Genomic DNA, 26,124 nt, shown 5'->3' on the forward strand with positions numbered 1-26,124 from the left:
ATGCCCAGAGCAGGGCTACAGAGCTGGTGAAGGGCCTGGAGCGCAAGTCCTGTGAGGAGCGGCTGAGGGAACTGGGGGTGTTTAGTCTGGGGAAGAGGAGGCGCAGGGGAGACCTCATTGCTCTCTACAACTGTCTGAAAGGAAGGTGTGGGGAGCTGGGGGTCGGCCTCTTCTCAACAGGTAACTAGCGATAGGACCAGAGGCAATGGCCTCAAGTTGTGCCAGGGGAGGTTCAGGTTGGAAATGAGGAGACATTTCTTCTCAGAAAGAGCAGTCAGGCACTGGGATGGGTTGCCCAGGGAGGTGGTGGAGTCACTGTCCCTGGGGGCGTTCAAGGACAGGCTGGACGTGGTGCTTAGGGACACGGTTTAGTGGGTGACATTGGTGGTAAAGGGATGGAGCAGAAGATCTGGGAGCTCTCCTCCAACCTTTATGACTCCGCGACTCTACGATTGTCTCTACGGTCCCACCCCCGCTCAACGGCCGCCCCGCTCCGGCCCAGGGGCCGCCCAGGGTCCCGCCCGCCGCCACCGCCCCGCCGCCCGCCATGCTGCCCCCGGGGCTGCTCCGCCGACCCCTCGCCGCCGCCGCCGCCCGCCTGTGCGGGGCGCGGTGCCGCCCGCAGGTGAGGGCCGGGACGGGGCAGAGAAGGGCAGGGAAGAGAAGGGGAGGCCGTGGCGCTGTTTTGGCCGTGGTTTTCCCGGGTGGGGGGGCGAGAGCCCGGTTCCTGGCTATTCAGTCAGCCGAAAAAGCGAGCCTGTTGCGGGGCTGGGGAATATTTATCTGGCATGGACGGGAAAACTCTTCTCCAGCAGCACTTGGGAGGCTGCCAGCAAAAGGCAAGGAGGCAGGGTTTAGCAGCGTCTTGCTAGAAGGAAGCAATCTCTCCCCAGGCGTTTGCTTCTTTCCGTTTCTTATGCCAGCAATCTATAAGTTGTCAATACCGATCTAAGGCTGTAATTAGGAGGCGTATTGCAATAGAAGGTCGTGTTTCCTTAGCGTTGGTAAAAATGCAATGTAGTCTGGTGAAGTATTGGGCTAAACAGTGCCAAGGGAAGCAGTGTTTTAATGCAGAATTGTAAATTAGTAGTAGCTTTTTTTAATTGTTATTATTTTATGCAGTTGCACACTGTAAGTTTCCTTAGCAAAATTAGTAATGGTTTCTGGTTTAGTCAGTACTCTGCATTAAACTGTTAAATGATATGAAGCGTTAGCCACCTTTTTAATTTTTTTTTCTTTTTTTTTTTTTAGAATCATAAACTCTAAATTTACATATTGAAAGCATATTAAGAAGCGTATTGCAGGGGGTAATCATCAAGATGTCTGGTTCGCTTTTGTGTTCACAAGCAGCCAAGGCAAGAGCACGCCCTGCAGAGGGTAATGAATGAGTAACCTGGCAGGCAGCACTTCCCCTGTGCCCATTTCCATCGAACTGACCCTTGGCTCACGTGCCGTGGCATCTTTTCCATGGCAGAGGACCGGGTCATGCAGGCATACCCTGGTGCCAGTGGTTCTGGGAAGACCCCCATGAGACCCCGGTGAGGAAAGGCAACCCCTTCTTTTTTAATGGGTAATAATTAAACAGTTTATTTTGACAAACGAAGCGCGACGGTCTGTTGCACTGCCAAAAGGAATTCCAGCAAATTGTGCACGTGGGAAGTATTTCCAAAGGAAGAAGTCACAAGGTACTCTTGCAGTGGAGGTCATGAAGCATTCCCTCTCCCAGTCCCCAGTAAAAACAAAACAAAAAAAACAAAACAACAACAACAACAAAACACCTGTGCCTCACCGTAAAACAGAATGTCTAGAAATGAGACAGAAGATGGTTTTCTGGCTTGAGAATTAGTTTGTTACTTTTCTTAACATTTTCTCTTAGGTACTCGCATCCCTTGCTACAGGCCCCAGACAAAATAATGGCATTTTCTATGAAATTCGCACATACGATATTAAGCCATCGAGGATGAAGGAGTTTGTGGAACTGGTCAATAAGTACTTCCACCTTCGCACAGCTCACTCAGAGCTGGTGGGACTCTGGACTGTGGAGCTGGGAGCGATGAATAAGGCTGTCCATGTGTGGAAGTATGGTACGCTCGGCATCCCTCTGCGTGCTCCGTGTGCCAGCGAGGGGACTGCTTACGTGGCTTTTGTTTGTTGCCCTTACGATAAGTAACCAAGCATCAGAAAAAAAAAGATGTTACCATACTGATTACTGAAAAAAAAAACAAAACAAAACACTGTAGGACAATTTTGACATGTTGGGATGAAAGGATTACAGCTGTTCCTACAGGGTGGTCTTTGTGCCTCGCAGGTGTATGAGATGAACTGCAGCTTTTGTCTGTGGTAGGTGTCTTGCTTAGGGCCAGCTCCTGAACCACAGATGTCTTCACAATCTCAAAATGGATGGAAAAAAGACTGAGACCTCCTCAGTAGGATAATGCGGATAACTGCAGACAATACATATGCAAGTGTCTGTATGTGTTTATACAGAATCATGCACGTATAATTGTTCCCAAATTTTAGATGAGCATAGTTCAAGTTTAGCTCAGTCACTCCCCTAAAACAGAGCACACAGTTTGTGTGGTTAGGCTCCTGAAGCTACGCTGTGCTGAGCTGGAAAGCTGCTCCACCAGCTCTGTCATCCTACGTGTGTGAAGTGCTCTGTTGCTGCAGCGATGGTTGCAACAGGCTGCTGGTGCTGTCATCAGCTTTTTACGTTGTTGGAGTCAGTGCTGTCTGCCACATGCATCTGTGGTTAAGAAATGTCCTGCTTCTTACAATTTTCTGCCCTATTCTGTTGTTCCTTTTTCTAAAAAAAAAAAAATCTGAATAGTTTCTGAGAAACTTTTTAAATGGAAAACTAAGGAAAAATAAAATTATTTTTATTTCATAATTATGTTTATGTGTGTACGGTTCAACATCCTTTCTCCTTGTCTCATCATCCCCCTTCTTAAATGTTGTTAAGTAATTAAGGAAAACTGTTACTTTTTTCTCTCAATACCAAAATACTGATACTCCTCAAGGTTCTTTCCAGTCTCTCATGCTGCGTCTTTCTCATACTGGCTGATGTAGCAGTAAGTACGTTTTTTCATATTTTTTTTCGCTTTCTTACAGATAATTTTGCCCACAGAACAGCAGTCCGGAAGGCGCTAGCCAATGACAAGGACTGGCAGGGAAAATTCATCTCTCCAGCCCTTACCTGTATAGAGAAGCAGCACAATGAAGTTGCTTATCTGGTACCCTGGTGTCAGCTTGGGAAACCTTCAAAAGAAGGGGGTGAGCTTACCTTCTCTTTTACTGATTAAAGTTACTGGTGCTGACTGACCGACTAACAAAAAACACCTTAAAGTTTAAACCAGGTATTACATGATTTTATAACCCTTTATGTAACAAGTGAAAGAGGTGACATAATACAGATGAGGTAGAAAGTTTTTAAGAATGGCTTTGTAATTACCTATGTCAAAAGCTACAGATCCAGTTGTAAGGCTGTAAAAAAGTTGTGTGAGTCACATAAACAAACATGCGGGATGACAACTCCACACTGATGTTCTGAGCAGTCATCCTGGGCTTGCTTTGTCCATCTGTCAGTGAGGGGATGTTTCCTGGAAACATTTTAAAAAAAAATGATTGTTCTGTTTCACAGGAGTTTTTCTCGTTTGTCAATTTTTATATTACTGCTTCTTTTGCATAATTATTTTTAAAACAACAAAGACGCCCAAACCTACTTTTTAAAGGTACACATAAGTCAAGCATACTTTGTAGATCATAGATTAGGTTTAGATGTCCTGTCTCTGTATATTTTCTTTCTTTCTGTCGTGAAGACTATACGCTTACTGAAGAAAATTCACAGACTTTAGTCTGTCAGTGGAGTGATGTCAAATAGGCCCTGCTTTACCCCTCAGAATGTGTATGCATACAGTAACCTTTGTTGCTTATTTCTGAGAGATGGTGAATTTTATGCTGTGTTACAATTGAATTTAAAAGCAGTCCAGTTTTCTGTTAAAATTGGATAATTCTGGCAATTCTAACACTCAATTCCCATTTTCATGTTTGTACTTTTTAAATCTCCAGCCCGTATTTGGAGAACAATACTAGACAATACATTGCCATACGACAGTTGTCCAGATTTCTATTAAAGTGTTAGCAAGTGTGATTTAGAGTAACTATGTGAATGGAAAGGAGGCAGGTAACGTGTCTTTTAGCAGGACTAGAGTTTTTTGGGATATCGTGCTGTTTGTCTGCAAGCAAGGCAGATTGTTTGGGAGAGCAGAGACAGTAATCTAGTCGTGGTCTGTTGTTTATGACTTCAAATCCTGATGCGACCAGCTGCCAAGATTCAAAGGGGTTTATAATGTCATAAACCAGCTCCAGAAGACATCACTAGTCTTAGAAGAGGCCAACTTGCATAGTTCAATCAGCCATCGCAAACTTACCAAGTATAAGTATTTGTGATTTCTGCAAAGTACACTGAACTGCTGTGAATGTTCATGCGACCGTTTCCCTTTAAGCTGGGCTTTGTGGTAATCCTTCTGTACCTCTGGGTCCCAGAGCTTTTATGTAGACTTCAAACAGTTCCAGCTGAAGAGCCACTTCCCTGTGCTCCTCTGGAAGCTGTGAGATGATGTGTGGGCTGGGAGGAAGAGGGCAGTTTTGTGGGCTGCCCACCCCTAATGGCAGGGAATTGCAGTACTGCTTTCACAATGACTATAATGTGGCTGTGAAAGACTGAGAAACAGCAAATTAAGTTTTATTTCCTTCCTCGAGGTCGTCTTTGTCTTTTCCTCCAGGTGTATACGAGTGGGTTACTTTCCAGATGAAACCTGGTGGGCCAGCTCTGTGGGGTGAATCGTTCCAGGCTGCAATCAATGCTCACATCAATACAGGCTACACTAAGCTGATTGGTGTTTTCCACACAGAGTATGGGTTACTTAACACAGGTACAAATACTACTCACTTTCTGATAAAGACTTGGGAATGGTGACTGGGGGAGAAGGGGTGGGAAAAGTGGGAGAAACCCTTGTCCTGGCTCACGATTGGATGGCTTGATAAAAAAAAATGTTGGTATGGATCACAGAAGTCCTGTAAACAGTCCTTGAACCCAACTTTGTGTATTGGGTTATATGCTTAAGCCAGGTGGTGCTCTTTTAAAAGGTTCTCAGATCTGATGTTCAAGAGTCAAACCTTTTAAAAGCTCAGCAACCGATTGTCTCTCCACATACTCGCCTGGTGAATTGTTTCTGCTAGATGCAAGGCATCCAACGTGAGAGGGTGGAAAACTAGGACGTGCATATTGTATTACAACAGTAACAATATTTAGCTGCCTTTATTTGTACTTTTCAGTCCATGTGATCTGGTGGAATGAGAGCCCGGATCACCGGGCAGCAGGAAGGCACAGTGCCCATGAAGATGCCAGAGTGGTAGCAGCTGGTAAGAGATGTTGGCTCTCACTGCTGTTACTTGTATGCATGCTGAGAAAAGTATTACTCCTCATTGGATTTCTTTCTTAATTAAATTCGCGTTTCATTGCAGTACGGGACAGCGTCAGGTTCTTGGAGTCCCAGCACAACATGCTGATGATTCCTCTGGCATGCTCACCCCTGAAGTAACCTTCCCCTAAACGACGTGACTGATGGCAGAAAAGACAAGATGGAAGCACCGTCAGCAAGTACCATCGCACAGATTGTCATACCCTCATGAACTGTGTGGTTTGTTCTTCAGTTTACAGTGAATGATGCAAAATGCTGATACACCAAAGAAAATTAGTAAAATCCTGCACGATAGTTTATGGTGATGTTTCTACATCTCCAGAAATAGAACATGAAAATTGGCTTTGCAGATCTTTTATTTTAACATCTCACTTCTTAAAACTTTTCTGTGTTTACTAATAGGCCCCTGTAAGTAAAGTGTTGTTTTCCAAGGCTGCAATTCAGGGTGGTATCATTTTCATAATGCACATTGGCAACTCTTCTAATCATTGCATCATGGGTATTACATAGTGTCTTGAGAATGAATGCCCCTATGTCCTTGTAACATGGTTATGTTTCATCAGACATCTCATTGGGATGCTTTATATTAATTCTTTGTAATGTAAAATTTCAGTGTGGCTACAATTGTGCCAAAGAGGTGCTGCAGTGAAGCTGGTTAGGTGGCGTTCTGATGGAGTCTGCCCTGACTTCAGTCCTTTCATTTTGTATTCTGTACGCTAGCTTTGAGGAAGTATTTTAATACTTATTTAGGGTGCTAAAATTTACAATCTTGTATCTCAAATTCAGCGCATCTATACATGCTTACATTCTTTGAAATACTGTCTGCCAGATTGTTAAAAGCCAAATAAATTTGCATAAAGAATGAAATTTTAGTGTTTGCATCTCCAGCTCTTTATGGGTTTGACCTGTGATAAACCCCATTCTCCCAAGTACAGCCTTCTGCAGGTTTTGCATTTTGGTTATCACCAGGCCTGGTAATAGCTGCTCTGGAGTCACTAAGCTGCTTTGTGATTTGCTAAAGCAGCAGCAGGGCAGAGAGCACACGGGGTGAGGTGTCACTTAGGTTTTGTGTACAGTGAAAAGCACCCTCTGCTGAAATCTGAAGGTCGGTAATTGGCAGTGCACACAGGAGGCCTTTCCACAGTTTATTCACTGACCTGCGATAAGCAACTGATTTCACTTTACCAAATTATCTTTGTGCAATCTGCCTAATGATGATTATTGCTTCTGTCAAGTGCATTAAGGTCTCATGGAAAGCACTAGAGAGGAAAAAAAAAAAAAACGGCTGCAGGTAGTTGTGCTGGTGTCCAAGCTGAGTGGATGGGATCCAGCTGCTGTGTAATGGAGTGTTAACAGGTCACAGATTTTACTCCAGTCTTCATCCTGTCGCCCCGTGACAGAGGGACCTCTAGCGTTCTCAGGGTGGACAGCGGACTAGTTCAGAGACCCCTGAGTTATATTTTACAAATAAACTTTTAAAGGTATAAATGACTGATAAACCATCACTAGCACCTTGATTTAGAATGTGGTCTTGTAGCAGTTAAAAGGGGGCTGTTCATTTTTCTTGAACAAAAAACATGGACTAAAATGGTACAAGGAAGTAATAAGACTTTTTGCACACAAATGCAACAAATTACTTATATTTATTAACTGACATGAAAAACAGCAAAGTATTACAAAAAGACTAAAATTTTGTAATAAAACTATTCTATCACAAACACTTAAAGTGATGAATACTTAGAATGTTGGAGATGTACTTTACTCCGAAGTTTGTATTTTTTGTGGCACAAAAAGTTGATGAATAAAGCACACTACCCAAATTGCAGGCTGAACACTGTATTAAGGCAGAAGAAACAGGTCATTTTAATTGGCTTCTTGAGAAGAATTTTTGTGAGGAGTCTAACTCAATGAATTCGTTGGATTCTGGAACTTTGACAGTGGGAGAAGAGGCAGTAAAAGCCAGCATTTTTAAATCACTTTTCCTTTCAGCAATCGGATCATTGTTCTGCTTTCATTTCTAAATTGCTGTTCAAAATCAATACATTATTAACTTGAGGGATTGTCCTTTAATTTGATGTTAGCTAAGGTATTTCAGAGCCCTTATACACAAACACAACATTTTGCTTTGTCAGTGAAAACAGGTATAGAATAGAAAAGAGAACGAGCACTTATCAATATAGTTGCACCTTGCTGCGCCTCTGTGATGGAAATATTCTGGGGTGGGTGCCTGACAGATGATTTGAACATCCAGATGGGTCTGTGGTTCTTAGAAGCTCTGTAGCTGGATTTGACAGTTATACCAATTACTTTTTTTTTCAGGATTTGCTGGAAACCTTTTTACTTAATAATTTTAGAAGCTTAAAGTAGCTCTTGTGTTTCAAATCTTGGACCACCTCACTCACTTACCTGAAAATAGCAGGTGCCTCACACTAGTATGTAGGAATACTTGAACTTGCTCATCAATTATGCATGAAAGTAAGACCAGACCAAAACAGGGCACAATGAGCTTCTAAGTAGCACTTTTCAACAGTATATGCATAAATGACACTTTATAGACCAAAGGTGCCAGAACAGCTTTATTTTTTTTTACTTAACACAAGGCAATTAGAGTGCCTTTTAATACTTCACATAACAGTTATTAGCAAATACAAATATATATACTTTTTTTTTTTTTCGCTTTTAATGAAAACGTCCATTTAAGGATTTAACTCAGAAATTTCAGTTGTGAAATCTCACTAGATTTTTGCAAAGTTAATAGATATTCCAGTGCAAAAATAGATCCCATTACAGATAGCATAAAGTGCTTGGAATGAAGGACCAACTATAATTCAGGAGGCAAGGATAAGCACAAAGTGGCGGTTTAACCATGGGGGAGAAGTATAACAACTCTTACTGAAATACAAGTGTACTACAAAGAGGGATGCAACATTTCAACAGTAATACAGTTTAAAATAAGTTAACACCTCAGTGCAGCTTCATTATAATGAGTGGTTCATAATCATACTGTATGTGACTAGAGTGATTTTTTCCCTATAAACTGTTAATAAGGGTAGACAAATTGTCGTCTGGAATTACGCCACGACAAATCTGCATGAGCGTTGTATTAAGCTGTCTGTTCAGTATGATTACAAACAAAATGGACTAGAGTTGTGAAACAGTTCAGTTAATATCCATGTTTACTGTAAGGTTTTCATCACAGATACCAGACTACCTGTGGCAGGTTATAAGCACGACAGTCACAGGGCACAGGAACCAATAATGTCTTTTTGGCCAGCTAAGGGAAAAATAAACTGTTGTTTCCTGCTAAATTAATCATTTATATGAACAGTTACAGAGAGCAGACCACAGCTCTTTTTTGACCAAATCTGAATCCTCCTAGAACTTGTAGTTTTCTACGTGCACTAGATCTGTGCAGTGCAAAACGTAAGCCCTTCACTTCAGTCTCTATGCTGAGATTTTGACTTAATTCTGATTTGTAATCACAATTTCTAGCAGTGGTAAGTCTTCAATACATGCTATTTGTTTAGCTGATAAAATAACCTACCAGCAGCCTGCTATAGAAAGGTCATGGCTGTAGCTCAGCTGCTTAGTAGTTGTTCTGCACCTAGAAGTTTGGTGCAGACTCATCCTCATGGGGGCAAGGATGCCATCAAGGTAATAACAAAGCATGTTTTAAGTGAGGTATAACAATCCCCATTACTCTCCTTTCTATCCCCTTAGCAATGTAATATACAGATAAAAAATAATTAGTATGAAAAAGGCACTTGAGCAGAACATGTAGTAAGCTATTAACTTTATCCCAAGGTGGAACACAGCAGGGACTGGGGACTTGTGCTAAATGTTTAGCTATGTAAGAAAAATGCTGAATTGGTCAATGTTACCACGTATGCCTGGAAATACGTAATCAGCCTTAAGGCTCATTCCAGCCTCCTCACTGCTTGTTGGGCTGCTATGAGCATTCACAGAAGAAAGTGGTCCGTGGCTCGTTCATGGCAGAGTAGCGTTAAAAACTAGTTCAGAACTTGTACAGGTATTTAAGGCAGAGGCACGACATACAGGAATAGCCCAGGAACTACTACGCTTGGGTTCAAACCACATACTGAACCTATTTCTGAACTTTGTAAAAGCAAGACGGAACGGCCTGTAAGTTTATTAACAAAAACATACTCTCCCACAACTGTTGTACAGGATGAACAAGAATTGCTTGTTCTCACCACATAATCTCCCTTCTATTATTAATCCGTCTTTGTAAAACTTTAAAAATTGACTGATACAATTTGTAGCACTACTACTTTGAACTATCTTGTTCAAGATGAATTTTTAATGAAGCAGTTTCTCGCATGAACAAGGGTGTGTTCTCCAGTTAGGGATCACCTAATGACTGAAACTATACTGCACAACAGAAGTACAAACTTGCACATTAATCTAACATTATATTAGCTTCCAACAGGGAAAACTTCAGGTGAACAACTTGCATTAATTCCAGATAAAGGTTGATTGCAAGAACGTGGAACTCGCCAAGATCATGAACATAGCTATCGCTGAATGGAGAACGAGAGCACAGCGTTGCAGGCATAATGTAAAGAAATACTGTGGCTACAAAGATCAAGTGAAAGCACTTTCAATCCCTAATTATGCTACCTACTTATTTAAAGTCATATAAATAATACTGTTAAAAAAAAAAAAAAAGACCTACATTTCTAGTTTTATCTGGCAAAGCCAGAAATGGCAACACTTGTGCTAAGCAATAACTTTAGTTGATGGGTACCTTTCTGGTGCAAAGCAGGGGTTAAAGAGCAGACGTTACGTATCTGAGTGACGTATCACGATTTAGAATTTGCTCTCGGTATTAGCAGCTTGTACAACTACTGAGTTTGCTGCTGTGGTCAGAACCCTGCTTCTCACCCACTCCCTTCTGCTAGGTGTTCATGCAGCTGCTGCAGTACCTCGAAGGAGCAGGAGAGTACTCAGCTACACAAAAACCTAGTCGGAGTAGGTTACTGGTTGTGATGCTGGTGGGACAATCCTGTGCATTTGTAGGGTTCACAGTTCTACATATCCCCACCCTCTAAAATAGATGTATGGATATGATGGCCCATCTCTTGCCATCCCATCCGCACAGCACTGCTTTGTGGCCCCAGATTTGTCACTGACAGACCTACAGCAGTCTAGAAAAAGAAGCTGGTCAGTTAAGTTTTTACAAACTCAGGCCACAAGGCTGGTGACTTTTCTTGCCACTGACTGTCCCGGTGCATTCATTGCCAGCAATGGATGTAGCACCAGGGAATTCCCACTCCTGACATGCATGTTTTCAAGAGTGAAACATGCACGTCTTTAGAATATCAATAAATAACCACTGGCCGTGATTCCTCAATGAACTGTTTTTTGCAACCCTAGTATAACATACTGTACAGGACAAGATACAGTATGGATGAAAGCCCGCAGCATCTGGTGGGTGCTTTACCACAGCTTCACAGAGTTGTACTGTAAATGAGCTAAATTCAAGTCTTTCACTTAAGAACAGTACAAGACGACTCCACGAGGCACTGCCCCTAAAATGGAATTTTGTTTTCATTGCATTGAATTGCATTGCATTGAATGGTTATCAGTAGAGTGTCCAGTTTCTCTCCCTCTAGCTTCTTCTTTGGGAGTAACCTATCCCCAGGCAAATGAAGTTTGCATTCTGCTCATCACTTCTTGGCTGAAATTGGCTCACACGCAACTTTCTTTTACCTTCTCATCTTGCAGAAAGGAATTAAGGATTGCAATGTCTACCACAGTTTGGTTTTTGTGCAATGAAAGGTCCTTAGTGTGGTCGTCGTCACTTTGGTCCTTAGCAAAATTTACAAATACCTGCAAGGAAAAAGGCCATGTGTAACATCAGTCTAGATTTTCATTAGTTCAGGGCACTTCATGCACTGGGCTTTCTGGACTAAACCTGGGATTCAGTGCTCCAGCTTGCTGAAATGCCCTTACAAGACACGACTGGAAGATTGTTGGATTTATTCCTACCTCTGCTAGTTTTGGCGCACCGGCTATTAGAAACTTACTTGGTCAAGTGTGGTCTGAGAAACGGAGTAGTCTTCTATGTGGAGTCTCTTTTTGTTCTGGGAGAGAATACTGAATATTCTGGCCAGGGATGATGGTGAGGAGGGAAGCTGGTACTGCAGCATATTCCGATGCTTTTCCTTTAGGACACTTCCAGGGAAGGCATGCCCAAAGAATTCCTCAACAGGCTTCAGGTCTGGGTTTGCCCCTGCAATTCGCACCACGATAGTGTAACCGTCTCCAAACCTGTAAACAAGAGGGCCAGCAGAGGAATTCACGTCAGGGGCTTTGAAACAGATGTGCAGCTTAAAATTCAGCAGCTGTTCCCACAGCCAGAAAAGCAATGGGAATGCTGCATGAGGGATTAAATCTAACTGTATCTCCCTAAAAATTCCTACTGTGGTGGCAGTGAAAAGAAAATAGCTACCTGTTCTTTAGATGCTGGACGCTGCCCAGGCACCTGAATCGCCCATTGACCATTATCGCCATTCGAGTGCACAAGGCTTCACATTCTTCCATGCTGCAGAAAGAATTAACTTTCTTAGCACTGCGAGAAGTGCTGCAGGGCAGAGCAGCCGAGCGCAGCTTTGCATCCAGCCCCAGCAGATGCAGTAGCAGTGGTATGGTACAATTGCGTTGCTACTTGCCTGTGAGACGTAAGCACCACTGATCTCCCCTCTTTGATTACACTCAGAGCACAGTTCCACAGGAAACGACGTGCTTTGGGATCCATCCCTGTTGTTGGCTCATCCTGCAAAATACATAAAAAAGTAGGCTATGCTGTTCCATTCCACCAACAAACGCCTCATGTCTGACATGACCTGGCCATTCCGATTATGCTTATTGGAAAAGCTGAAAATAACCAAGTTTGACTCATTTTTTAAAATGAGAAAACAATTTATACTCAAAAAGATGGTTGCTAACTTAAAATCTGAAGAACTAAGTGCTGTTTATTTTGCAATTATAATATGTTGAAATAGCCAGTTCTAAACAAGTTAAACTCAACAAGTCCAAATTTAAATAGAGCAGTAGACTACTTCTTTCTATACTATGAACTTTACTAATCCTGAGGTTTATTCTTCATTTTAATCTAAAGAATCCTAAAACATTTATTTCCCACTTTCATTGAATTATTAAAAACACAGGACTGATTCTCCCAGACAGAAAGATTTGCCTGTGCCCAAAAACTAGAAAGTGCTGGAAAGCACTCAATTTTTTGTAGGTATAGAAATCTCTGTAGCAGTGGTGAAGATGCTCTAGCAGTCAGTAGTCTGGCATCATATTTGAGACCCACATTTCCACAGTGATTTTTCAGAAACAGAAGCCAGGAGGCACGTTATAGTTTGAGCCTACATTCAAATAGGGAAATAAAGTTTCCTTGTGTTCTTTGCTTACATTTAAGTGACTGATGACATACTCAGACATTAGGTGGTCATGAAATATCCAGCCTTCATCTAAGCCCGATTTCTCTGTTTTCAAAGGAAAATGTTAACAAGCAAAGTTCGCAAACTCACCAGGAATACCACAGGTGGCCCTCCAATGAGTGCAATTGCTGTGGAGAGCTTGCGCCTGTTCCCTCCACTGTAATTGCCTGCATATTTTTCTCCATATTTCACAAGGCCCAGTTTTCGAATTGCCCATTCACCAACCTAAAAGAGACAGCACAACACCCTCTTGAACTGAGCACAGCTACATTTACACAGTGGGAGTTTCTTTACAAGCTTTAGTTTTAGAGTGATTTTTCAGAAGGACCCCTTATCTGATGCTCCAGTCTGGCACAGATCTAGGTTTTGGAACACTGGGTTCACCTTCAGATCAGAGCATACAAAACCCTGCCCCTGGAGGCCCAGAAAATCCAACAGCTGCATCTTAGTTATCACAGAATCATGGAATATTCTGAGTTGGAAGGGACCCTCAAAGATCATTGCGTCCAACTCCTGGCTCCACACAGGACAACTGAAAACCAAACCATATGTCTGAGAGCATTGTCCAAATGCTTTTTGAACTCCAGCAGACTCAGTGCCCTGGGGAGCCTGTCCGAGTGCATGAAGTAAGCATGCACTTCAGCATCAGCTGAGCATCGGCACAGCATCAGGTGATGCTGCCCAAACCATCAGGTACAGATGTCCTGCAGCAGTCCCTATTCTGCAGAACCCAGGACACAAATGGTGAAAGCTGCTGATAACCCAATGAGGCAGTATTAAACAGGGTGCTGTACAGTACTGGCAGCTGTCATTATTTGCCTAAAGACTGTTAGCATAAGCCTATGTGTGAACGCTGAAACAGGAGCAGCGTAACGATATGGTGTGATGACTCAAAAAGATGCAGACCACCACAATACTGTGTGCGTTGTGGGGAGTGTGCATGCAGCAAGCAGGAACAGTTAGTCACGGGCGTGGTCCTATGGTGTTTCGTTTACCTTGCAGACTTCTTTCTCTGGAACACCTCTGAGGAGCGCAAAGAACTCCAAGTGCTCTCGCCCTGTCAGCAGCTCATTAATAGCATCAAACTGCGGGCAGTATCCCATGTTCTGATGGACTTCTTGGATGTTGGACAGAATACTGTAAAAGAAGAACTCCCTCTGTTAGGATTTTACAAATACACACCATTTAGACAATAAAAAGAGGAAGGTGCATCAGTGGGTTTGGAATCATTGGACTAACAAAAATACAGGATCCTAAAAGTCTGTCTTTGCCCAATTCTTTTTCTTTTCTTTTTATAGATGTGACATTTAACCATGGTAGGACAGGTATTTAGAAGTGACTAGCAGATTAAATACACCTTCATAAGTCACTGAAGTACTTTAGGAAACTCAATAAAGGGCTGAAGCAGATACCAAGAGCTCAAAATTGAAAAGCGTGGCAGCATTTAGACTTGATGGAAGTGAAACAAAGACTGTGAAAGTTGAAGGAGGAAGCAGCAAAGGATTTTCTTTAACACAGAGCAGTGAAAAGATGCACGGTCTTTCACCTGTTCCCTTTGAGGAAAGCTTCTCCTCCTGTCACATCTGTATCACCAGTTAGCATCTTGAAAGTGGATGATTTGCCTGCACCATTTACTCCCAGGAGCCCAAAGCACTGGGGATATAAAAAGAGCAAATGAGCACAGAATCTGAGAAGAGGGTTCAGTCACATAATTTTCACCACTGACAAGATTGGAGGTGACAAACTTGATTCTCAAGACAACCTGAAGGGAGACTTCAGTGCTTTTTCTGAATAAACTTCTAGACTTTCATTTCAAGCATAAATCTTCAGGCTGGGAAAAGGAATGAACTGTGGTGTCACCTTGGTGCAGTGCCACCACAGCGTATCTGTGCTAAACCTTGGAGGGTGCCATAGTTTGGCCTCTGGTTCTAGAGGTAGCAGAGTTCACTATTATGTTGAAAGGCAGGGAAAGCCTGAGTCATGAACTGCTTCAACTTCCAGGCAATCGCACCCTTTGGTGCAATTTGAACATCACCTGCTTCTAATATCACCCTACTCTGTGCTGTGCTTTCAAATACTCCAGTAATACCAAAGCAATGAGTTTGACAAGCTTACCTCTCCAGGGGGGATTCCAACACAGATTCTGTCAACTGCTGGCTTTCGCTTCATCCTGTAAATCTGAAAACAGAAAAAAAAAAAAGGAACAACAATGTAAAAGAGAACTATAACTACAGCCATACATATTCAACACTTCAATATTCTCTGGTTCTGATTCCATTAACCTCTGAGTGAGGATGCTGGTGAACTGCACAGCTTTGCTCCAACATGTCTCAGAAACACAAAACTTTTGTTACCTTGGTCAGCTCCTTGATTTCTAGGATGTCACTCTGTCCTCCTCCACTAATTATTCTCTGTCTCTCTCTGTTTACATCTTCATCTTCATCATTCACAGGAGGCAGCTTGGCATAGACAGGCCTGGAGAGAGCAACATGGTAAAGCCTCAACAGCATGTGACAGAGCCTCCATAGTTCACCTTCTCCCCAGTTCACAGCAGACACCATGAAAAACTTCACCTGCCTGCTGTGGTGAAGTGGAGCAGACAACCTACCTGGGTTTGATGAAGAACCTGTATTGGATGAGCACGGTGATGAGGAAGAACACTACACCCTCCACGGCCATGGCAAAGAGGTTTCTTCCCACCAAGTCCCACGACAGAGGGGACACAAAGCGATTCTCACCTGTGAAGGTAAGAAGAGCACAGTCACTTCTCCAGAGCATTGGGAGCAGGCTATCATTTCTTCCTGCAGAGCTCACCAGGTCAGGAGTAGAGGAACTGGAGAGCAACCAGTGAGAGGAGGGAGGCGACAAAAATTCTGGCTACAAATTCTACACAAATTCTGGCTGCACGCATGTTTCTTGCTGCAGCAAAGTTGGGAGTGGGCAATTGCTCTTAGTTGAAGGTGACGTGAGCCCTGAGAATCCAGCCTGATGAAGAATTTCTGGCCCACCTTCTGATGAAGCACAAGACAACTGACTCAGGCCTGGCGTTTGCATCCCAGAAAAAAATACAATAAAATCCAGCTCTCCAGAATCTCTGCGACTCCTTTCACTTGGCCTAATGATCTTCTCCATGCATACTGACCTCATGTATTTTCAGTTAAGGCTCCCAGTAACTCAAAGTACTGGGGATCTATCTGCCAGACCTCCTCAATGCTCAAAGCCTGAACAGAACAGCTGAGGAGACCTACCAGCTTTGCTCAGCCCTGCACTGCAAACTGTACACTTTCAGTTCCTGAAAACTCAGAAGAGCAAAGGGTGCTCGTTTGCAGCAGACTCAAGCGTTCCCTCTCCAGTTCATGCCACTGTGCCTCCATACACAATTTCACTTACCAAACCTCTCCAGAGCATCAGCCATGGCCTGGTTTTTCACCATGTCGATAAGTCCCCGCCCCAGGCAGAAGTGGGGGAAGATGAGGAAGACGGACTTCAGGATGTCATTGATGTTGTTCAGCTTCTGTTAAGACAAAAATGAAGTGCCAGTGAGCCATCTGAGTAGAGAGCAGCCACCACCTGCTGAGTGTGACACCATATTGTGAGTGACCATCCACAGCCCACTAGCAGCACTGCAAGCCCACAAAAAAACAAGGATTAGAAACATTCTGCCAAGAGCCAGTCCCATGGCTCCTCTGGACAGTCAATGTTGTGCTCTCTTTGCTCAAGATGCTATTAATACTAGCAAACTATACCAAAGGACAGATTCCTTCAAATGCTCACAGTCTAAAAGGCAGTGCCTGCAAATAGCAACATACAGAAAGGCTACAGGTCATGGAGACAGGACTCGTGGTGGCACAGCCTGGTTATCTCAAGTGGCTGTGGGTAGCCACTCCCCAGTCAATATTGGATGCTGTAATCCTTTGCCTTTGCTGTTTTCCATTTGGCTTAACCCACAGGTCAGACTGACAGCAGCCTCAAGAGAGGTTTCTATTCTGCCAGGCACTTATCTTCAAGCAAGTGCATGTCTTTACTGAGCTAAAATAGGCCTTGTAACAAAAGGGATCATCATCAAGGACTGCTGCCTTGTACCTACAGGCAGTGCAAAAGTACCACAGGCAGTGGTACAATCAACAGGTTAATCCCACAGGGTCCCTTCCCTCAAGGAGTACTTCCCACCAATATGTGCCACAGGGCCTGCTAAGATGTCTGGTGTTGTATAATGGCATGAGGGAAAATTGCACCTCCCCCGGTAGGCATCTGGCTGTGCAAAAACTTAAGTGAGGTGCACAACTTCCCAATATAGTCAGAGAATTTACCACTGGAGGAAAAACCAAGGACAACCAAACTGGGTGCTTGAAATGGCCTCTAGTAGACAGTAACTGCCCCTTAGGAGGAACATGCAGGGAACTCCATTTAAACATTAGAAATGCCCATGTTTAAACCCCTGCTGTAACTAAGGAGATTCTGCAGGGACTTACATTGTTGGTGAAGAGCTCCAGGACAAAGGTGGCCACGCTACCATTGATGCCAATGAAGAGGTTCACACTAGTCAGCACAACGTATGCTGTGCTGGGGATTTTGAACACAAAGGAGGCTGGATACATGAGAGGGGTGATAGACCACCTGCAAGAGGAAAGACAGCAACATCAGATAAGGATCTTCCAAATCTAAGTTCCTTCCTGGTCCTTATTCTGAGGAGAAATCCCTTACCCATAGAGAAGCAGAAGAAGAGCCAGCACAGGCAAGTTGGAGGAGGATACATATGATTTCTGCTGGAAGCAGATGAAGATGATGATGACTAGCGTGGCTGGAACAATGTAGTTGCACTGGAAGGTGAAAAAAAAAAACAGCTTTAGATTTGTTTCTAGATGACAAAAAATGAAGGTGTCTTTCTGCTCTGACACTATGACTTTCAACATCCTGTGGTGTTCCCAAGGCTACTTGAGATGGGAGACTCTTAGAAGTGTCACATATGTAAGCTGCAGTGTAGTACATATGAATTTAGATTTCTGGATCCCCTATGAAGTAGTTGATAGACTCTCAGGGGTTCTGGACACCACGGGTTAAAAAGCCTGCTTTGAATAAGCAGAACAAGTGGCAAACAAACATTCTGGGGCAAGTATTCTAAAGTGACGTTAAAAATGCCAATGCTGGAGCTTATGGTTGTCCTCCTATCTTCTGTTCAGTGTTCTTTGTCCCACCATAGTCCCAAGAGCATAAAGACAGAAGTCACAGTTGTTATTCACTGAACTAATGTTGTGCCCACTGGCCCCAGCTACATTTTACATTTCAGCGGACACCCTGCAAACACAGGACTGAGGACAGATTAAGCACAGTCACAAAGCACAGTTCGGCCCTTACCATATCCCAGACAAAGTTGGCCAGCCAGTAGATCACAGGCTTCACACCACTGATGAACTGCAAGTGCTTAGCCTTGCTGACGCGTTCCTGGATAAGGAAGACCACAAAGCTGGCAGGAACAAAGGACATGGCAAAGATCACACAGATGGAGACTAGGACATCCACAGAGGTGGTCATCCTGGACAAAAAAAAAAGAACGAAAGCAAAGTGTTTGTATGTCGGTACTGGCTTCCCTGAGATGAGGTTAGGCAGCTCATGCAGGGCAGTACAGAAACTGGTTTTCCTTCTGCTGTCCTCGTTTTGCAGGGTAAAGGATTACCACACCAGGACATGTTAACTACAGGGTTATATGATCAAAGGAATACATACGGCTTGTGAACACCTCAAAGACAGCACCAAAACCTGGAGACAGGTTGGTAACTTCACCACGATAGCCTACTTTCTGCTTTCCTCATCATCACCCTGCGTAACTTTGTTTCTCACTTAATGCACTTACTGGGGTTGGGATTTTTTCACTTTCGTTTTTTAAGTTCAAAGGTATCTCTGACGGTCACCTGCCATTGCTGTGCTGTAAGATTTGACGGATGTATCTGCATACAGTTTAGGAGTCCTGATTCAGCTTGTGAACTCATCAATGCCTCAGTGATACTGAGTAAGCCCTGTGCATTACTGCATGCCCCCCAGGCTGAGATAGCGGGCAAAACTGAACAGGACCTATCAATTTGTCAAGTGGTGGCACTTTGGGACAAACGAATGGTATGGCAAGTCACCTTTCTGGCTGAGAAAGGAAAGGGGGAGTTATACTGTTGAAATTCCCCAAGCAGCAGTGGATCAGAGGATTTAATTAGTTCTTGGAAGTTACAGCTTCAAGGAACCATACACAGAAAGCTTGCCCAGCACTGAGAAACAGGGAACTACATTCACACAACAAAGAGGTTCCCTTTCATTTCGTGACATCTACATATGCAGCTGCCTGGGGAGGATCTACCATATTTTGGAGATAAACCACTGAAGCTTTGAGAACATAACAGTGTGAAAACAGTGGTGACAGGTTGTTTGACTATTTACACCAGCTACAGAAAAACAGTAAGTGACTTACAGAATCCTTACAAAACCTCTGCTGTCTCTTGTGTTTCGGCTATTCATCTTCCTTGAGAGACGAGGGGTTAAACTAGCCTGCCCAGACCACAGAAAATTAGGGCAAGCATGGCAGAACCTCATTGCCACAAGCCACTGACTGCCCATCAATGATGCTACAGCATTGCACATGTTGCCCGCTTCCAGTAATCATCAGCTGATGATCCCAAACCCATCTGTATTCACATTAGGACTTACAGAGCCACTTCAGAGAGCTGCTGCTTGGTGAGGTTGAGTGGGTGATTGAAGGCAGTGATCCCATAAGCACTAGGGTTTTTGCCCTGCTGCAGGTTGGCCCGAAGGATGGCATTGTTGATCACATTTAGGAAGGAGGCAATGGCATGCCAGCCCTTGTTGTTGAACCACACCTGCAAGAGACCACATCAGCATCAGAAAGGCACCAGGTACATCAGCCACCGAACAGACTCCTGAGCCCTGCAGAATGTCCCTTCCTCTGTTGAGGGTATGCAATTTCTTTCTGTCTTTTTCCAGACAGCTTGCTCAGGGACCAGACATACAGTTTGACCAGTAACCATTAGAGGCTGCTGGAAGCAAGAGCATGTGCCTTGAAACCAAGCCACTGATTGAGCACAGAACTCATTCTGAGCCTTAGGTCTGGACAGGGGCTAACAAATTTCAGTGAAAACTATAAGAATATAATCTGCATCTTCTCCACTAGAAAATGATTTAAATGCAGAGAGCTCTAGTCTGCACAGTTGTCCATGGCAAACTGCTGAGGCTTTGCCAACTGAAAATAACCCCGGGTTACCAAAGTTTCAAACAGCAGGCACAGTTGTGAGGATGCTTGACTTACCTTCACGTTGTTCTTTGTATCCAGGCCTTTCATGAAACTTGCCAAGCTGTTGAGAAATCGATCTCCAGAACTCCCCTGCAAACAGCAAAAAGAAAGTTACTTCTCCTCTGAGAGTTCCTTTTCTCACATCCTGGACTCTGGGGGTCACCCTAGGTTTTTCATGGCTCTGACCGTTTTCCTTCTAGTCTGCAGACTGTATCCTCCAAGACAGAGGTGGTAAGAAGGTTAAGGAAGTGCAGCTTTCCCCTCCCCCTTTTCCTTTCTGCAGTCCTACCAATAGGAGAGATCAGCCTTAGGCCTGTTTTAATATTTTTTTTTCCCAGTGACAAGTATTAAACCAGGGTTGCAGAAAATCTTCGGTGACACCACAGCCCAGGGGCAGTCTCAGAAGAAAGCAGTGAACCAGGTTCTTTTCTGAGCCAGGACAGACTCGGCACAGAAGAACTTAAGCGAGGTTTTACAGGAGCTGGCAACAGCTTGTTAATTCCCTGAGACAGCGGGCTCAGCCCTGCCACAAAACTCTCAGAGGTGGCTGTAATCCCCATTGACTTGCAGATTGTGTTGGGCAGAACCTGCATCAGCAATGAGGGCTGTGCACGTGTCAGCTGAGTGCATCCCCAAGCCTTCTGCTGCTGCCCAACACCAGCCTGGAAAACCCCAACTCAGAGGTGATGGGAAGAAGCCACTGGAAAGCTAACATACACACTCTTCTCACTTTACAGTTTCCAAGTCATCTCCCAGATAACAGAACTCTGTTACACGAACACTATCTGGGTTTATGGGAGACAGCTACTCACCTGCGCTAGCTCCAAGATTTTCTTCACCTGCTTAATGGCATCAGTGACTTCATGGCTTGGAGGAAGCATGAGGGAACTGCTGGCTCCCAGAGAAAAGCCACCATATCTGGGCATACAGATGGAGAGTGAAGCACACATATGACTACACACCTTCAGAAAACACCAGTTCTTATTTCCCAGATGTTTCCTTTTCTCGCACTACAACCAAGGCACGTGTCCCCTCTCTTATATAAAGGGCAAACTTTGACCCTTCCACACTGCTACTTAGCCCCGCTGTCTCCCACCCCTTATTTCTGGGGTTAAATAACCAGCTTATGACTACAGTGTGCTGTTTGCAAAGACACAGACTGTGTTTAATGAATGCAGCTGTCCCCTGCGGCCTGTGCGGGCAGAGCAGGACCCATCTCTGCTTCCCCTGCTTGGAAAAACTGCACCTCCCATGAGACAGTATTGCTGGCTGCGCCTGTGAACTTTTTCAAGCCAGTACTGCTCTCCATATAAGCCAGGCAGGTTTTCCAGCAGCGTGCTCTAGGGTTGTCCCAAGTGTATCCTTTGAAGTGTTCCCTGGACACTTGGCAGTTAAGAGCCACATACAATAAACTATGAAACTGGGTGGATCTGTCCTGAGAACCTTGGTCAACACAGTGCACAGGGGGCAGTGGAAACAAACAAACTAGAGAAAAGGTACAAACTCACCTGAACTCATTCACCCAGATCTTATTCTTTAAGCTGCAAAGACAGAAAAGAAAGCAGATGTGTTATGGAAAAAGCGGAGACAACCCCTACCAGTGCTTCAGGCACCCAGCCAGGGAAAAGGGTGCAATACCCCCTCACATCTGGCATATGATCTTTAAGGTCGCTTCCAACCCAAACCATTCAACGATTCCATGTCCCACAACTCCTCTCTAGTAAAACGCCTGGGGTTTGCACCCCATCTTTCCCATTATTTCACCCACAAGGCTCAGAACATGCCTGCCTCCCCTCCCCAGAACTGCCATGGCATCACTATAAAGCAGAAACACCTGAACTGTGGATCAGGACAGTCAGAGGAGCTAAGAGTTCGGGTTGCCAAGACCAATTTGTCTGAGCTATGCAGCATCTCATTGACAGCACATTGTGTTTGGTGGGGAGGTAAGGGACAGGGCATGTTAACAGGTACCTTTTTCCAATGATCTGCGCGTAGGTCTTCACTAGATAGTCTGATATATTGCGGCCTGTCAGATTCTGGAGGATATCAGCAGTGTCTTGTTCTCGCTGGTGTCACCGGGGAAACACAGATGAATATCCATTAGAAAACGCAAGTGCCGAGTCAGATAAACTGTGCTCAGTACTGCATACAGTAATCACACCCAGCCACTCCCCTCTCTAGGACCACCCCTCACTGCAGGACCCCTCAAATCCCTCCTACCTGTGGGGGTGGCAGCCCGCCTGCACCAGGGGGACACACAGGCAGCATCTTCTTGATCTTCTCATTGCTGCACTCGCATGACGGTGAAGGGTTCTCCATGCTCCAGTTGCCTTTCAAGGTGTCCAGGACTGACTCTGGGACTGAAGCAGTGGTCCATTCCGTCTGCCCCACGGTGCAAGGAGTGTCTCTGTGTCAGGACAGAGGCAAGGCAACCGTCACCCCCTTTCCCATCATCCAGTGAAGATGAGCTGCAGTTCTTCCAGCCTAGGCACAAACCAGCCTGGACTCTGTATACCCCTTCTGCACAAGTGGCCTGGAGTCTTCAGTGATTTGCCCAAGGCCATGCAGCAAGACAGTGGCAGAGCTAGGAAATACCACCAATGCTGCCTGGCTCTCCATCCTGTCTGCTGGTGTTTGTGGGGGTGCTAACCAGGATTTTTTTAGTGCAGCTGGAAACAGAGGATGGTGTGAACAGGTACAGTCAAGAGTAGAAGGCATTCCTGCCCGTGGCAGGGGTGCTGAAATTAGATGAACTTTAAGGTCACTTCCAAGCCAAAACATTCTATGATTCTATGACTAAGTCCTTTTTTTTTTTTCTTTTTTTCTTTTGTTTTTGGTTCAGAACTGAACAGTAATTTGAGGGAGACTACAGTCTCCCTTCCAGCTTCATCAGTAAGGACTTGCATTCAGACCCTGCTCTCTTACTATGCCAGGTGCTGGCATTTTCTAGAAGGCCCTGAGCGTAAAAAAAGTTAATGTAATTACAACCCTGTTGGTTTAAATACTGCCCTGGCCATGTGTACGTATCATTCCCCGAAGCTGACTAAACTCTGCTGAGTGACCAGAAGCCAGGGCTGGGCTTCCCCTTCCCAGCACTGAGTTCTACTTACGGGATGGAGTGTCCTTGCATACAGCGTGTCCCAAAGCCAGGCTTATTGAGAAGGGCATCCAAAAGCCTCTGAGTGCCTGCGTCTTCTGGAGCATCATTGCTATGGATACAGAAGACAAACACCACTGGGTCAGTGGGATAACACACATACAGCAAAAACAGCAGCAGAGTAAGGCTGAGAACACAGTGAAAAAGCTCAGGAAAAGGATATGGGTGGAGGTTTCCCTTTGAAAAACACTTGGCCTAGGAGCACAAACACACTTCTGGTTTTCATTTATTTCTCTGCACAGCATTACTAGTCATAACACCATTCAGAAATGGATATGGCCTTGCTAGTAGTTAAGGATGGCAGTTAAAGGTTTAAAAAGAAAACACCAGCATTCCCTTCAAATGTACCCCTGAGCTAACCACAGAAAACAAATTTAAACAATCCGGTAAGGAATTCAGTACTCAGTAACTTAAGTTAGCAGAGAAGAAAACAATTTTAGGATTTAGCACTATTTCTGTGCCACAAAGAACATACCTAATAAAAGTATACTGCTCATCGTACATCCAGGGCTGCAATTCTAGGCTGGGATACTTCCCAAAGGGAGGAACGATCAGGCTGAACATGAGAGCAATACACACAAAGACAGCTGGCAGCACAATCTGAAATTGCAACAAAAGAGTGAGCATTTTTGAGGTGAATGTTCCAGTGGCATCATCAGCTCCAGGTGAGTCAACGGATCAAGACTTTTTCCAAGTTTCCCAGGAAGGTCTTTGTTAATTACCAAGGCACCTCTAGACACCAAGACAAGGCCTATCCTGACATGCAATCATGTCACTCACGAGGCATGCAGAGGACTCAGCCCCCACTTGCTTCTCTCAAGGCAGAATTTGGATTTGAATCTCATTTGCACCCTTCCTGTGCAAGAATACGTGGTAAGCACTCGGTTATCATCTACCTCCTTTCACTCGCACAAGCCCCCTTTTGCTCAGATCTGCAGAGCAGACTAGTTTGGGTGATCTGGATTCTCCTGAAGGTTCCTCTCTGCCTTCAACCCTAGACGCATCATGTGGACCAGACTTTCCCTTGATGAGGGACCTTGCACATGCTGGATGCTCTCACCTGAGCGAAGAAGCCTTTCCGGCTTCGCTTGGCAATAAGCAGCCTCTTCCACAACAGAGCCACGAACTGCTGCTGGGAGAGCTTCCAGCCCTTCATCTGGTAGGAGCCTTTCCCATCCATGCCACTGAGAAGGTCTGTCTCTCTGGATTCTGCTGGCAAGAAGCAAGAAACAATTAATTACAAGCTCACAAAGATATTCCCTGGACAATTCTGTACTGGAGAAACAAGGTGATGGCTGGATCAGTTACTCTCACGCATCAAAAAAAAAGAGAGCAACAGGTTGAGAAAGCAAGAGAAATTCACATGAACGCATTTACACCTTTATCTCTTTGAGCCTTGACAGAAGGTTGGAATAGGGTATGGATATTGCACTGCCTACTAAAGGCAAATAAGCCACTAATCCTTTGGCACTCTCAGCCTTGTAGTCTGCACAATTTATAATGTGAAAGAGTGTCCACAAGAAGAAAACAGGCTTGGGAATCTGCAATACCTGGATCTATGTCTGAATCATTAGGGTCAAATGCATCATCTTCTGTAAATGGACGAAGGCAGCTCTGTCTGTCTCCAAACGCACGCCTGTTTCTTCTGGCTGGCAGCGTCCCATCTGAAAATAATGCAGTTATGGTTAGCTGAACTGCTTCCATTGATCTCCAGCTAGCACCAGAGAAAGCAAAGCAATATCATTTTCATTTTACATGACGCCCATCGGTAAACTGAGCAGCTGAGTTGGAGTGATTCCAGTGCAGAAAAACCTAAAACCATGACTGTCACTCTGCAAGGTCATACGGTTTATGCACTATTCTGCACGTGCTGTCCTAGAAGCTTCTTCCAGTGCACTGGACATTTAATTTTAATTTTTATTTTTAATTTTTCACTTAGCCATAGAAACTGCAGGCTTCTCTCACTGAAGAAAATTCTCATTTAATGTGCACATGACACCAAGCACAATTTGCTAGCATTAGTTTATCAGGAAACACTGACAGAAGCACTTAGTGCAGTGAGCTGCTCTCAGGAAAAGAGAAAGTCAGAGGGTACTGTGGTCTGACCCTGTCAAAAGTTCTTCCTACTCCTCAGAGTAGACAGCAGTGTCACTCAACGTCACAATACACTCAGAAACTTGAAACTCTGCACTTTTCCAAAACGAGGGTGCTGTTACTGAGTAGATAGAAAGTAACAGTAAACAAGCATGCTTTAAGCATACTACGAACAGCTACTTTAGGTTATAAAAGCTCTCACCATAGAAGAGCTCGGCTTCAGCCTGAAATAGGGACAATCACACCTGGGCATATGTCACTGTGTATCTGGACACATCGCCATACACAAAGGTCACCCACCTGTCCAAGGCTAACAACTGAGAACAGGAACACTCTTCATTTGATATATCCACTACATCCTTTCTTCCCCTGGAAGCTAAGCCCTGCACTGAAACGTTACTCCTGAAACATCGAGGCTCCGTCAGCCGTGTTCTTAAATAACACAAATAGGGTAACCCTCCCTGAAGTCTCCTTCGACACTTTAGGAGACAACTACACTCACCTGAGGTTTCTGCGTCCACACCACAATCATCAGCCACTTTGAGGAAGATCTGAAAGGCAATGGTAAGTGTCAGTGAAAATTAGAAGGGATGCAATATTGTGGGGACTCCTTCAGGAAATGCCACG

General features: G+C 44.3%; 2 protein-coding genes across 4 annotated transcripts in view; one reads left to right on the forward strand and one right to left on the reverse strand.

Moving 5' to 3' along the window:
• Nucleotides 1-417: 417 nt before the first annotated feature.
• On the forward strand, nt 418-7,538 carry NIPSNAP3A (nipsnap homolog 3A). Of its 2 annotated transcripts, XM_013188286.3 has the most exons (6): nt 501-625; nt 1,877-2,084; nt 3,112-3,273; nt 4,785-4,934; nt 5,338-5,424; nt 5,527-7,538. In XM_013188286.3, exons 1-6 carry the CDS (start codon nt 548-550, stop codon nt 5,601-5,603), a joined length of 762 nt encoding a protein of 253 aa, XP_013043740.2. In that variant the 5' UTR covers nt 501-547; the 3' UTR covers nt 5,604-7,538. The 2 variants fall into 2 exon arrangements, with proteins under 2 accessions (XP_066844586.1, XP_013043740.2); XM_066988485.1 differs by lacking the exon at nt 1,877-2,084 and having other exon boundaries at nt 418-625.
• Nucleotides 7,539-8,046: 508 nt separating this feature from the next.
• The window catches only part of ABCA1 (ATP binding cassette subfamily A member 1), a 92,937-nt gene continuing 74,859 nt past the window's right edge, over nt 8,047-26,124 (reverse strand). Inside the window, exons 26-50 of one of the 2 annotated variants that reach the window (XM_048051479.2) lie at nt 26,000-26,048; nt 24,954-25,067; nt 24,464-24,612; nt 23,879-24,003; nt 23,357-23,455; nt 22,467-22,653; nt 22,218-22,312; nt 21,755-21,787; nt 21,059-21,164; nt 20,262-20,336; nt 19,646-19,815; nt 18,311-18,488; nt 17,660-17,775; nt 17,428-17,572; nt 16,346-16,469; nt 15,564-15,693; nt 15,310-15,430; nt 15,071-15,133; nt 14,502-14,608; nt 13,951-14,092; nt 13,046-13,180; nt 12,179-12,282; nt 11,959-12,051; nt 11,534-11,777; nt 8,047-11,336 (exon numbers count right to left, since the gene is read on the reverse strand). In XM_048051479.2, the coding sequence (XP_047907436.1) occupies nt 11,196-11,336; nt 11,534-11,777; nt 11,959-12,051; nt 12,179-12,282; nt 13,046-13,180; nt 13,951-14,092; nt 14,502-14,608; nt 15,071-15,133; nt 15,310-15,430; nt 15,564-15,693; nt 16,346-16,469; nt 17,428-17,572; nt 17,660-17,775; nt 18,311-18,488; nt 19,646-19,815; nt 20,262-20,336; nt 21,059-21,164; nt 21,755-21,787; nt 22,218-22,312; nt 22,467-22,653; nt 23,357-23,455; nt 23,879-24,003; nt 24,464-24,612; nt 24,954-25,067; nt 26,000-26,048 (3,045 nt within the window). In that variant the 3' untranslated portion in view covers nt 8,047-11,195. Of the gene's footprint in view, nt 11,337-11,533; nt 11,778-11,958; nt 12,052-12,178; nt 12,283-13,045; nt 13,181-13,950; nt 14,093-14,501; nt 14,609-15,070; nt 15,134-15,309; nt 15,431-15,563; nt 15,694-16,345; nt 16,470-17,427; nt 17,573-17,659; nt 17,776-18,310; nt 18,489-19,645; nt 19,816-20,261; nt 20,337-21,058; nt 21,165-21,754; nt 21,788-22,217; nt 22,313-22,466; nt 22,654-23,356; nt 23,456-23,878; nt 24,004-24,463; nt 24,616-24,953; nt 25,068-25,999; nt 26,049-26,124 lie in introns of both variants that reach the window. The other variant, XM_048051477.2, reaches the window with a different exon arrangement.

Source organism: Anser cygnoides, chromosome Z (genome assembly GCF_040182565.1).
Source record: "Anser cygnoides isolate HZ-2024a breed goose chromosome Z, Taihu_goose_T2T_genome, whole genome shotgun sequence".
NCBI classification, from domain to species: Eukaryota; Metazoa; Chordata; class Aves; order Anseriformes; family Anatidae; genus Anser; species Anser cygnoides.

Coding starts and splice junctions, on each gene's coding strand:
- NIPSNAP3A (XM_013188286.3), top strand. CDS start 548: ATGCTGCCCCCGGGGCTGCTCCGCCGACCCCTCGCCGCCGCCGCCGCC. Junction 2,085..3,111: donor TGTCCATGTGTGGAAGTATG/GTACGCTCGGCA, acceptor GCTTTCTTACAG/ATAATTTTGCCCACAGAACA. Junction 3,274..4,784: donor GAAACCTTCAAAAGAAGGGG/GTGAGCTTACCT, acceptor CTTTTCCTCCAG/GTGTATACGAGTGGGTTACT.